The sequence below is a fragment of the Lutra lutra genome, chromosome 2, assembly GCF_902655055.1.
Source record: "Lutra lutra chromosome 2, mLutLut1.2, whole genome shotgun sequence".
NCBI lineage: Eukaryota > Metazoa > Chordata > Mammalia > Carnivora > Mustelidae > Lutra > Lutra lutra.
Window position 1 is genome coordinate 77,729,675 of NC_062279.1, and position 13,552 is coordinate 77,743,226.

Below are 13,552 nucleotides of genomic sequence, written 5' to 3' on the forward strand. Positions count from 1 at the left end.
TCCATAATCTCTGAAGAACTTATCAAATTCAACACCCAAAGAACAAATAATCGAATCAAGAATGGGCAGAAGGCATGAACAGACATTTTTCAAAGAATACATACAAATGAACAGACACATGAAAAAATGCTCAGTATCACTTGGTATCAGGGAAATACAAACCCAGACTACAATGAGATACCAGCTTACACCAGTTAGAATGGCCAAAATTAAGAAGACAAAAAGCAACAAGTGTGGGTGAGGATGCAGAGAAAAGGGAACACTTTTATGCTGTTGGTGGGAATGCAAGCTGATATAACACTCTGGAAAACATTATGGAGTTTCCTCAAAAAGTTGAAAATAGAGCTACCCTATGACCTAGCAATTGCACTACTAGGTATTTACCCCAAAGATACAAATGTAGGGATCTGGAGGGGCACCTGCACCCCAATGCTTATTGCAGCTATGTTCACAATAACCAAACTGTGGAAAAAAACAGAGATGTCCTTCGACAGATGAATGGATAAAGAAGATGTGGTATGTATAGACAATGGGATATTAATCAGCCATCAAAAAAGAAATCTTTATTTTTGCAACAACATGGATGGAACTAGAGGGTATTATGCTAGAGAAAAAAATAATCATAGAAAGACAATTATATGATCTCACTCATATGTGGAATTTAAGAGACAAGACAGGGTCATAAGGGAAGGGAGGAAGAAATAAGACACAATCAGAGGGAGATGAACCATAAGAGACTCTTAATCATAGGGGAAAAAACTGTTGCTGGAGGGGAGAGCAGTGGAAGGATAGGGTAACTGGTGATGGACATTAAGGAGAGCACATAATATAATGAGCACTGGGTATTATATAATACTGATAAATCACTAAACTCTAGCTCTGAAACTAATAATATACTATACATTAATTAACTGAATTTAAATTTAAAAAATGTTTCAATCAATACAATGTTTATTTTTATTCATTTTTTTCTTCACTTCAGTTTGGATATTTATATTTCTTTGAATTTTTTTGAGTGAAATCAGGATTACAAAATTTATTAGCAAAAATTCTACATTAAAGTGATGAATCACTAAATTCTACTCCAGAAACTAATATTATACTGTATATTAAATAACTATAATTTAATTTTTTAAAAGATTTTATTTATTTATTTGACAGAAATCACAAGTAGACAGAGAGGCAGGCAGAGAGAGAGAGGAGGAAGCAGGCTCCCTTCTGAGCAGAAAGTCCGATGCAGGTCTCAATCCCAGGACCCTGAGATCATGACCCGAGCTGAAGGCAGAGGTTTAACCCACTGAGCCACTCAGGAGCCCCTAAATAACTGTAAATTAAATAAAAACTTGAAAATACAAAAAAACCTACATTAATTTAAAATCATAGCTATAGTCATTCCTTCTATCTTCCTTGTCTCTCCATTTCTTTCCCTTTTTTCTTCCTTCTGGTTTTGGTTCCACTTCTGCTTTCTCTCTATCATTTTTCCTCTTTCTATTTTGCTCAATAATGCATCAATCAAGTCTCTGTTTTATCTCTTGGCCAAAACTCTTTAGGTCCACATATTGAATATTCATTTTTGTTGTCTTACATGAATCATAGTCATATTTTATTATTTAGTTATTTTTAAAGATTTTATTTATTTATTTTAGGCAGAGAGTGAGAAAGAGAGAGAGAGAGAAAGAGAGATCAGTGGGGAGGTGAAGAGGGAGAGGGAGAGACTCTTAAGCAGACTCTGCACAGAGTATGGAGCCTGATGTGGGGTTCCGTCTCACAACTCTGAGATCAGAGCGAAAACCAAGAGTTGGACATTAACCTACTGCACCAACCAGGTACCCCATATTTGATTTAAAAAAAATAATTTGTGGAAGAATTTTATGTGTTTAAACACATTTCATGGATTTTCATATTTATTTTATTGTCTGAAAATGTTTAAACTATGCTGATTAGAATATACCTACAAAATAGAGAAAGACTTTTCATTTTCTAGTTTACTTTGTGACCACTCTTGAAAATTTTTCTAGAAAATCTGAAAAACACTTATGTTTTTATAGTTCAATGTTCTGTTTGTATAGTACAACACTCATATGAAACTACTAATTCAGTCTTAATAATTATATTATTTAAACTTTGTCTTTTTTCTTTTACTTTTTCAAATACTGAGAGTGATAAGGTAACAAAATAAAATATGATTGTGGATTTATCAATTTGTATCCAGTCCTAATAGCTTTTGCTTCATATTTTAATATGTTGGTTTTAGTTTATATAATATTAATTTCAATATAAAGTGCTTTGAATTTTACCTTGTTTGATGTCAATATCACAAACTATGTATTTTTTGCTACTTTCCCATAAATGATTGCCTACCTTGAAAATATCTTTGTCTTTAACTCCTTTAAACTGGCAGGGCTTTGGTATACCACTAAGGTTTGTGCAGGCTTTTTCTTCCCTCTAGAAACCTACCCTTACAATTCTCACTTGGTTCACTCTAATTCATCTTGTATCCTTCACCTTTGGTATTGCTCTATGTTTAATTCACCTGCTAAAAGCCTTCCCAGTACTGTTCCTCTCTTTTATAACCCATTAAATGTGTAATTTAAAAATTTTTCTCTGTCGTGTGGTGAATAATATTTTTTTCTCAATTAGAATATAAACTCTATAAACAGAGAGAATGGGCCTACATAATCTGTGTATTATATCACTGAATGCAATGTCTGACACATAGTAGGTGGCTCACTCCCTAAGCAAATGAATGGAGATATGAGGAAACATATATCTGTTGCATTTCTTTTTTTAATAAAACAGAAAAAAAGAGAGAGAGAGAGAGAGAGAAGTCATGGCCCAGCCTTTCCTGAACCTACAGAGGAAAATTTACTTTCTTCTGCATTGTGTACAAAAGACTTTCTTAATTTACTCTTGGAAAAATTCTCTGACCCCATCTTCTATCAGTTTTTCTCTCAGACATACTCAATTACTTAAATTTCTCTGAATATAGTAGTTCCCCCTCAGGCGGAGAATATGTTCCAAGACCCCCAGTGGATACATGAAACTACTTATGTACTACACTCCATATATGCTGTTTTTTTTTTCTTATACATACATACCTATGATAAATTTTATTTTATAAATTAGGCACCATAAAATATTGACCATAATAACTAATAAAAATAATTATAATAATATGCTATAATAAATGTTATGTGAATATACTCTCTCTCTCATTGTACTGTACTTACCTTTCTTCTTGTGATAATGTGAGATGATAAAATGCCCTTGTGATGAGATGAAGTGAATGATGTAGGCACTGTGACTACTATTGACATTCTGATGAAACTTTAGGAACAGGATCATCTACTTCCAGACCGAGGTTAACTGCTGATAACTGAGGTCTGTGTCCTTTCCTAGCAAATAGGATCTATCATTTTCATATTCATTTCAAGAACACTGTAGACAACAAGAACAGCACCACAAAATGTTTTGAAGGGATGAATGTCACTTTACAAAAAAATATTTTTTAAATGTTTAGCAGTTTTTGAAACTCGATATGTGGGCCTTCAGCCTCCAACTAGGAACTTTGGACTATAGATTTGGCTCTGTTTCATTCATCAGGGGTTCAGTTAAAAAAAAAAAAAAAGTGTGCTTTTAATATGGTTAAAATACTCAGGGTATACTTAGATGAGATTTTGTTTCAGTTACACTTTCTCTTGATATATTATTTTGCTCTGAAAACAGAATTTGGGTGAATTTGAATTAGTAATGGAGGCAGACACTTCTCTGAGAATATTTCTAATTGGTATTTTTTTCTTTATTTCTATCTCAATATTTTAACTCTATTGATTTAATCTCTACATAGTATTTAATATAACCATTGTCCAGAATCAATTTAATATGAATCATTATTGTGCATTGAACTACACAAGATATATTTAGATGCATTTCATTGTCTGGTTTAAAAAATGAAAACATATATTACTTAAAAATAAGTTATGTCTGTGTTCAAAATCCTTTATTTAAACAACTCTTCTTGCTCAGGAATATTGCATATTATATAAGAATATTGCATATTGTGATTACTGAGAATTTAAATTTTTTTTTTAGTTAACAACTTTTAACGATACTGTCTTAAATAAATAGTTTTAACTACTAGTGTTTGTTCTAAAGATGTATTTTAATAACATAAACTAAATATCCCATTCTTTCCAGTGATGCATAAAATGTTCTTTATTAACAAAAATCTTTATTCCTAAGAATTGGTAATTTTAAGAAATGAAAAGAGCATTATTAGCTAGTACCAGAATTTTGCTGTTTTATTAATTCAAAGTAGTTTGTTGAATTCACCATCACCACTTTTATGTACATGTTCTATCCTAGGGATTGTGACCTCTTTAATAGTTATTTATATTATTATGCAATTGAAGCTCTATTTATTCATTTTTCTTTCTCTCCTTTTCCTTTAACATGCTGCAGTAGCTAACATATTATGGAGAGAAGAAGGTACTAAATTCCATTATTTTTATATTGTGATTATTTTCCCTAATTTTAGTAGATTTGTTGAATATCAGTTTTAATAATTATTTTATTCAATTTTATGTTGACTCAATATTTTTGTTTGATTGTAAATTGATCTTTTTTAGACCTGATACCATTAGAAATATTTAATACTTTTTATCAGTTAGATTTATTATTGATGTATAATCAGTAAAGTACATTATAATATATTGAAATGCTTTTAAGAATTTAAAATTAAGTCAAAGAAATAAAAGCAAACTTAAACATAACTTCCATAATAAACCTTGATTTAGATTAGGGAAAAAAAAACTTTAAAAACCATTGCCTTGTCAAGGGAAGGTAATAAATTATTTAAGAAAATGGGTTGTAAACTTGAAGGACTTAATTTCAAATCTAGTCTCCACCACTGTATAACTGAGGCCTCTTTATGTCTCAATTTGGTTATCTTAAAAATAAGGATAGTCGTTTATACTCAGTAGGGCTGCTACCAGTTCCTTAAATATAGACTACATTCTATAAACAGTATCCACTTCCATTTATTATTATTATTTTTTTTCTTATTTGTGAAGACTGGGGAGAATGTGTTTCACCAGGCACTCACATACTTTAGATAAATTTTTAGAAGTAAAATGTAATAAGTCGCCATTACTGTTCTGGTAAGCAGGGATCAAAATATTGCCTTATAATCCATCCTAGAGGGGCGCCTGGGTGGCTCAGTGGGTTTAAGCCTCTGCCTTCTGCTCAGGTCATGATCCCAGGGTTCCTGGATCGAGACCCACATCGGGCTCTCTGCTCAGCGGGGAGCCTGCTTCTCCTGTCTCTCTCTCTGCCTACTTGTGATCTCTGTCAAATAAATAAATAATAAAAAAACTTAAAAAAAAAATCCATCCTAGATAAACTTTTTCTTCCCTGATTACAGTTTCCCATATCAACTGGAGTCACTGCCACCTGTGAGGGTCCTGTCTCATAAACTTCAACTAATTTGAGAATTGAGGCATCTCAGTTTTGTTCTCAATGATGAGGCGCACCACCATTTCTCCCCTTGGTATCTGTTGCTTCTGAAATTCTTTGTATAGGCTTCTTCAAAGTCTGATTTACTAAAGACATTCTGATATGACTACGCCTTCTCATTTTATTACTTTTTTAAAGATTTTATTTATTTATTTTACAGACAGATCACGAGTAGGCAGAGAGGCAGGCAGAGAGAGAGGAAGGGAAGCAGGCTCCCTGCTGAGCCGAGAGCCCGATGCCGGGCTCGATCCCAGGACCCTGGGATTATGACCCAAGCTGAAAGCAGAGGCTTTAACCCACTGAGCCACCCAGGTGCCCTGACTATGCCTTCTCATTTTAGTCCACTTAGATATTTCACATTTGAACATACAGATGTAGTCATTGCAAAACTAGCATTAATATAGCTGTTAAACAACATTTCTTTACACTCTCTTCCCTCTTCAGATCAAACAAATATATCTCTGCTCATTTTAAAAATTGATTTCATGCTATTGTAATGGAAGGAACAAAAACCCAAGTAATCAGAGACCAGGTAGCACAGATCTGGCTTTGCTGGTTAATTGCTGATAAAAATTAGATACGTTATTTTACTTCTCTGAGTCAGAATTTTCTAATACATTGCTTAAAATACAGCTGGCACTCTCCTTATAAAATTGTGATATGTAAATGTCCTTAAAGCATGTAAAACAATGCTTTCGTGTAATTTGACTGATAACTATGAACATTACTATTGTACAATTTTAATATGTAATAATTATATATTATTCAGGCTACCTTTAAAAATATGAGATCTCCAGATTAATTAGAATCACCCTGAGATTCATACATGAAACTATTTTTATCTATTTAATATTTTCTTCTGTTAGTTTTTTCAACATGTATACTCTCAATAATTATTCTCCATCATCTCCATTAATTAAAGATTTGCTTACTCTTCATAACTTTGTTTGACAGAGAATATGTCCTTGAGAAATAATCATTATTTAATATATTTTGTAGATAAGTTTAAGACATATATAATGAATGCCTTTGGGTAAAGTTTTTAATCTTTTATTTCCTGTGCAATTATCATCAGTGTCCTTTGTTGTGTCTTAGAATAAACAAGATTTAACATAATATACTTGAGAAAACAATATGCCTGATTTAGATTCATAGGCATCTGTAAATTATTGTTTTACAATGCCACACTTATTGGCGAGGCATTACAAGTAGAAATGATTACATATAATAATAGTAATGGTAGCCAGAGATAATAGAGCTGCTTGAGGAATCACTAAATCTTAACAGTGTATACAATTATTTCATAAAAAGTTATTAAACTAATAGCTAACTAAAGTTTCCAAAAATTTTTTACCTTTACTTTTAAAAGACAGAATAGTAACAATGATGAACTGCATAATTCCAAGATCTATTTTTATCTCTGCCATAATAACGTTTTCTGTTTGCATGCTTCGCTCTTTACCATGGCCAAGAGAAATTTATCCCAGCAGTGGCATCCCAATCTCAGACATTCTAAGATAAATCTTGGAAAGAGAGTTAAAAATTATAAACCTCTTATAATGCCATTGTACTTATATGCAAGTATTAAAACCATGAAATTTTGTTTAGCTGAAAAATTATTTTTTAAACATGAGCATCAGAATCTAGCTTAGCCAGGATTTTGTAATCTAAATCGATGTTACTGAATTTAATATGTATTATCTTAGGAATCATATGGATTTTTAAGCTTGAAACACAGTGTCCTCTACTTCTCTGGGTTCTTCCAGTTCTTTTCTAGTCATCATTGTGGTTTGCAGGTGTGTGGAAAGACATTGTTAAGAAAGGAAACATGTCACTTATTTATTGACAAATATTTTAAAGAGCCCTTTAAATGTAAAGCACTTTGAAAATACTGGAATTATAAAGATAGGAATATCTTCCTTAAAGAAAATTTTGATTTAGTAAGTTAAAATCTTAATCATTCTTACTGATAACTAATTTTACTATGTGAGTTCAAAAGACACATTAAAAGATCCACTATTTGGTTTCCTTCTACAATATTTTTTATAATCTTGTAATAAAATATAATCTAATGAAATACATCTTAAAGTTTATTTAGTGGACAACAGTTAAGGAATATGTTATATGGTCTAACTTAATAACACATGTTTTGATTTAGATAAACACCAAATTAAAGAACTTTAAGCCATTTTACTCACTGATGAATTAATCTTAACTTTTAAATATTCAGTTCCAAGGAGAGATGTAAGATGGTTCACTATATAGCATAACATTTCCTAAATTTGTTATAACATGGAATTATTTTGATGAATATCTTTAGGATCAATATTGAATAAAGTCTATTTTGGGAAAAACTGGATGGTTATGACTAATGATTTGAAAGCCAAAAAAAAAATTTCTGTGTTTATAAAAATTGAATGCCTCTTCTATTCTTTGTAAATATTTACGAATCTATTCACATGAAAATATAGAAATGATTGAGGTAAACATTATATTAGTCAGGCTCATTTACACCTACCAATACAAAATGCAAATAAAAATTGCAGGGAAATCTTAAAACAAGATGTACATATTAAAGCATAATCTGATTAACTTTGTGATCTATAATGTCATCAAAGTGGGGCAAAGGGGATATGGCAAGCAGGTCATCTTTTAACTTCTTCATCCTGAAATTATTCACATTTCATTGGCCAGACTATTCTACATTGCAAGGGAGGTTAGGACTAATATATACCAGCTTTGTGAGTTCCATAAGTTTCTCATAAACTTATTTTTAGAGAAAAATAATACTGAGGTTCTCAGGACCAGATTACTGTCTCACAGTAATATTGATGAGTTATTTAAAATAAAAAAGAAATTTTCAGAGCGTAGGCTTCTGAATGCATCAAACTTAGAAAGTTATAGCATTCTGGAGAGGTAGAGACCATGTCTTCTAATGGTCAATATATGATGTCAATTAAATCGTAATCAAGTTCTTGGTATTTTCATTAGCCAGTCTGCTCTCATTGCTTTAAATAATAACATCAACCTAACATTTTTAGTTTTCTATATTCTTCCATTAAAACAATTTTCAAATCAAAATTGTGATCTGGCAAGAGATACACATTTGCAGATATGTGTGTATATACATGCACATAAATATGTATATATACATGCTAGATCTATATATACATACATACATGCATACACATATGAATACATATATAATTTTATATATGATTCCATCTAACATTAATTATATAGCACAAATACTCTATTATGTTATAACCTTTGCTATGTTATTTGTTAAATGTGAAATTAACAATGCAGATTTGCATTCAGCTTTTTCAGCATATCTTTGGAAGTTCAGGAAATGGTATACTGACTCAAAAGGACTGGTTTTAGGTAATATCACTCTGACCAGGCAAATAATACCCAATTTCTGGATTAATAGTGACTAGTAAAGAGCTTGAGACAACCATTCACTTTTTAGCAAGAATGAAATAGTAAGTTTTATTTTAGTTGAACATAATATAAAGATCTTATTGAGGTGCAGTGGAATGATGCTACTTTGTGTGTAAAGACAAAGAAACAAAACATGGGGATATTCATTAACCAACAATATTTCCTCTGCTAAATTATTCAAGATGAGAAACGCAATATGGATTGTCTATCTACTTTTGCCTACATTTTTCTTTAGCTAGAAAAAGAGATTTTTTTTCCAGATTTCAAAAAAAAATGAGTTTAGGATCTCTTAAAAGTGGAAAGAATAAAATCAACTAATAAAGGACTTTATAAGAATAAGATTTATTGAATTATCTTTGATTACCAAATCACTGCATCATATGATTATACTTTGCTCTTGACCACAACTTAAATCTTAAATCAATAGCAATTTAGATCAGAGGAAGACAAACATCACCACAAAATATATTATTAACTTTCTTTTGTTATTGTTGTCCATCCAGTAATCAGAAATTAACTGAATTTCATCACTAATACAAATTATGTAATATATGTGCTAAATAGAAGATATAACATCATTGTATTATCACAATATGCTGTTATTCATGAACAACTATCCTAAAGGATTGAGACAGACATGTGCATTACAAACATTTTTCTCAGACCATTTCACGTATTTAAAGGTTCAGTATTGATTAGAAAATCCTCTGGGAAATACTTCCCTCTTACAAGACTGCAAGTAATTCTTGCTTGCATCCTTTCTCTGTAGAGAAAGAAAAACAAAGCAAAAAGAAAGCTCACAAGGAACAAACAAATTATGGATCACTTTCTGGAGCCACTATACTCCATTAGATTAACAGTCGACCTGGAAAAGACAAAGTACGTGTGTCTGTCTTCACCGGCGATGAAAAAAGAAACTAGAGGCAGCACATCTTGCTGATTCTTACTGTGATGAGAGTGGTGAAGCTTTTGACTGAAGCCAGGAACTTTTGTAATATCCTGCAATACAATGCATGAATAAGGAGAGAACTGTAATTGAAACCTACATGGTTATTAAACTTTTTGGGACTCAGAACCCCTCTGCATTCTTCAAAATTACTGAGAACTTGAAAGTTTATGTTTGTTTGTTTGTTTACCTATATTTACCATATTAAAAATAAAAGTAAAAATTACAGATATTTATTTATTAATTCATTGAAAATAACCATAATAAATTCATTTATAAGTACCCATAAATAGCACAGTTTTCAAGCTATATTTTTTTTAAAAATGAAGAGATTCACATTGCTTTGTATTTTTGAAAATCTTTTTAATGTCTGATTGAATAGAAGATGCTGGATGCCTATATCTGCTTATTCAATGAATTGTTGTGATATCACTCATTACATCATATGTCATGTAGCCTGTCAAAGGTACATTCTACATTTGGAAGGATCTAATTAGTGAGAATGAAAGAGAAAAATGCAAATGACACCTTAGTATTATTATGAAAATTATTTTGACTTTGCAGACCCTCTGAAAGGATCAACTATGAGAATTGCCTACTAGCATATGAAATTGATCTTTTTTTTTAATTTATTTTTTATAAACATGAAGTTGATCTTTTAGCAGGCTCATAGATTCATAGAATATGAAATGTGGCAATAGAAAACTGAATCATAGAAAAAAAAAGATCATAGAAAACTGAAATGTAGCAATATATCTCACAGTATAGATTTGAGGAAAACGTGGAAACAGAAACCAAAATCTGGTTATATACCATTACGTCATTTTTTTTCTACTAATGTTTAAAAGGAAAGATAATGTCAGTCATAAAAATAGTGACAGTACCATTTTTTGAAAATTTTACTATGTGCCAGTCACTCTGCTAAATATTTTACTTTCTCCATCAAATTTCTTACAATAGCTGTATGATATAATTATTAACTCCAAACTTGTGATGGGGAAATTATGACATAGACTGAATAACTTTCTCATGGTACAACAAAGTTCTAGAGCCATGATTGGCCTCTGAGCTGTTCGAACCCAGAGAATGGAGTTTATCTCTCTGTAACATTCTCCCATTAAAAAAAAAAAAAAAAAAGTTCAGACATGGGAACGTAACAGTTATAGTGAGCATACACAAAGACATTATTATTTTGTTTGTAAGTAAAGTTAATGAATGCTCCAAATGAAAATCTACATGTGTCTTTAATTTCCAACATTTTCATTATCAGGTAATTTATATTATTCTGTGCCTAGTGTAATTATTTATATGGCAGTAAATTTAAAAAGAAGCACTTTTGTAGCATATATTCAGATCATAAATTCTGCTGCTAAAACCCACAGAAAACTTGATTTAAAAAATCTCTCTAGCCAAGGGGCACCTGTGTGGCTCAGTCAGTTAAGTATCTGCCTTTGGCTCAGGTCATGATCCCAGGGTTCCAACATCCAGGCCCTCCTATGGGCTCCCTGCTCAGAGGGGAGTCTACTTCTCCCTCTGCCCTTTCCCTTCCCCTGTTCATGCTTATTTTTTCTCTCTTTCTCAAATGAATAAATAAAATCTTAAAAAAAAACAACAACAACTCCCTAGCACCCCCCCCAAAAAAGAAAGTGTAAACATGTGTCTTGTGGGTAGAGAGATGAGGAACTCATAGATGGCTCTAAGGGTATACATAAAATTTTAATTCATAGCAGATTGACTAAAAATAGTTACTTATTTTATAATTATTATTTTACCTAATATATTTAGACATGGTATTTTGTTGTCATTACTATTCATCAACACTGAAAAACTATATTTCCACTGGAAAAAATAAGGTTCAAAAACAAAGTAAACCTTATGTAATGAAATCTGTATTTCTTCAATAACCTGTAATCTGGAAAGTAGTTCATGCTTCATAAAAATGCTGAATGTGTAACTCATATAAAAAGTAAGAAAATAGACTTCAGATTTGAACAAGTGATTTGGATGGATTAAATGGGTTTTAGAGGAAAATACAGCTCAGAAATTTCATTAGTGAAACCATGCAGTGGAATCCTACTGACTGTAGTTTGTACATATTATGGTAAATAACATAATGAAAGTATCCATTTGAATAAGGGCAGAAATATTTCACCAGACTGCAAAAAGTCTGGACTTAGAGTATTTGTCAGGTTCAAACACATTTGAATTCCTAATTGGGGAGCAAACTTTTGCAGCAGCTGAAGGGAGGGAGAGTCATGTTCACTAAAAATTTTAGGAGCTTTGTAATAATCATCAAACATGGGTGTGTAACTGGCACAGCTGAAAACTAGCACCACATTGAGACCTGGTCATGTTCCCAAGTTTCAACAACCAATAATGTTAAATTGAGAGTCACTGACATGTAGCGCATGTCAGTCCTATGTTAATGTTGACATGGAAGCTTGGTAATAAGAATCAATTGTTTTTGAATAAAAACTGACATTTTAAAAGTTTTATCCTTTGGGATAGAACTTATATTCCTTGATGCATAATTATAATAATAAATAAGAGCTGACAACTACTAAATTTATTTTTTTGAAAAATATGAGTTGAATTTGTTTTTGCCACTTCTGTTGTTCAGGAATATTCCATCATAATGTAGTGCTCCCTGGAACTATAGTATGTAATTAACTGATAAAGATTGCATGTTTTAAACTATGAGTACTATAGAATATTTATAAAACAATAAGATGTGTCAAAACAATCTGCAGTCACTTAAAACGCATAAGCATATTAGATGGAAATAATTTCATGTGCTAAAAGAAAATTATAACCACTATGTATAAACATCAACAAAGTCATAATTATGCTTAAATACATTTCCCTCTAAATCATAAATATAGATGGATATATGACTCAATGGACAAAATTGGAGACTTTTGTGTTAACTAGGTACATATTTAATAAGAATATATATGGTTTAAATTGAATAATCAAGTATTTTTATGAATCAGTACACCTTTATCATGGTCCTCAGGGTTGACTTACTAAACCTTGCAGGTATTATCAATCAAAATGAAAATCATACTTGGGGAAAATTGGGGAATTTTTTGTATTTAAGTAAATTCTTTCTTTTTATTGAATTTTCAGAATTTAAATCTTTTAGGCATCAATGGTTTGGCTTTTCAAACTACCAAGATTTGAATACCATTACTTATCTTTTAAAGAACACATGCTATCATTCAATTGTGTATACTATAGTTAGACTGAACAAATATGATTGTACAAACCAGTACAACCAGGCAAAGGATCAAGTGAGGATCAGAAAAGGAAGTGACTGGATGCACTTAGGTCTGGCCATGTTGGAACAAAGCAGAACCAGAAGAGACATAGAAAACAGGTGGAATAAATGAAGATCCCCAGGTGTAGGCATCAGTTAACACCAACTGCATTCCAGGTGTCAAATTTGTAGCATCCTGCACCCATTACGTGTGGCTTGAAAAAGTAAGTGAGATGAATTTCTGAGATACCATACACCCAGATTTGTAGTGTGAACAAAATTAGAAGTATGATTTAAATCATTCATTCAGATTTTTCTAAGACCGTAAATTAATTCAAGTTTTAAAGTACAGAAATGGATCCTAAACTTTGTTGGTATAAAACTGAAAT

At 31.4% G+C, this 13,552-nt stretch overlaps 1 protein-coding gene across 4 annotated transcripts in view; it reads left to right on the forward strand.

The window, feature by feature from the left end:
* The window catches only part of FSTL5 (follistatin like 5), a 758,840-nt gene that overhangs the window by 641,449 nt on the left and 103,839 nt on the right, over positions 1 to 13,552 (forward strand). For 2 of the 4 annotated variants that reach the window (XM_047717766.1, XM_047717768.1), the window contains exon 11: positions 4,462 to 4,488. The exons of the other annotated variants lie outside the window; for them this stretch is intronic. In XM_047717766.1, coding sequence (XP_047573722.1) covers positions 4,462 to 4,488 — 27 coding nt within the window. The remainder of the gene's footprint in view (positions 1 to 4,461; positions 4,489 to 13,552) is intronic. 4 annotated transcript variants of the gene reach the window in all.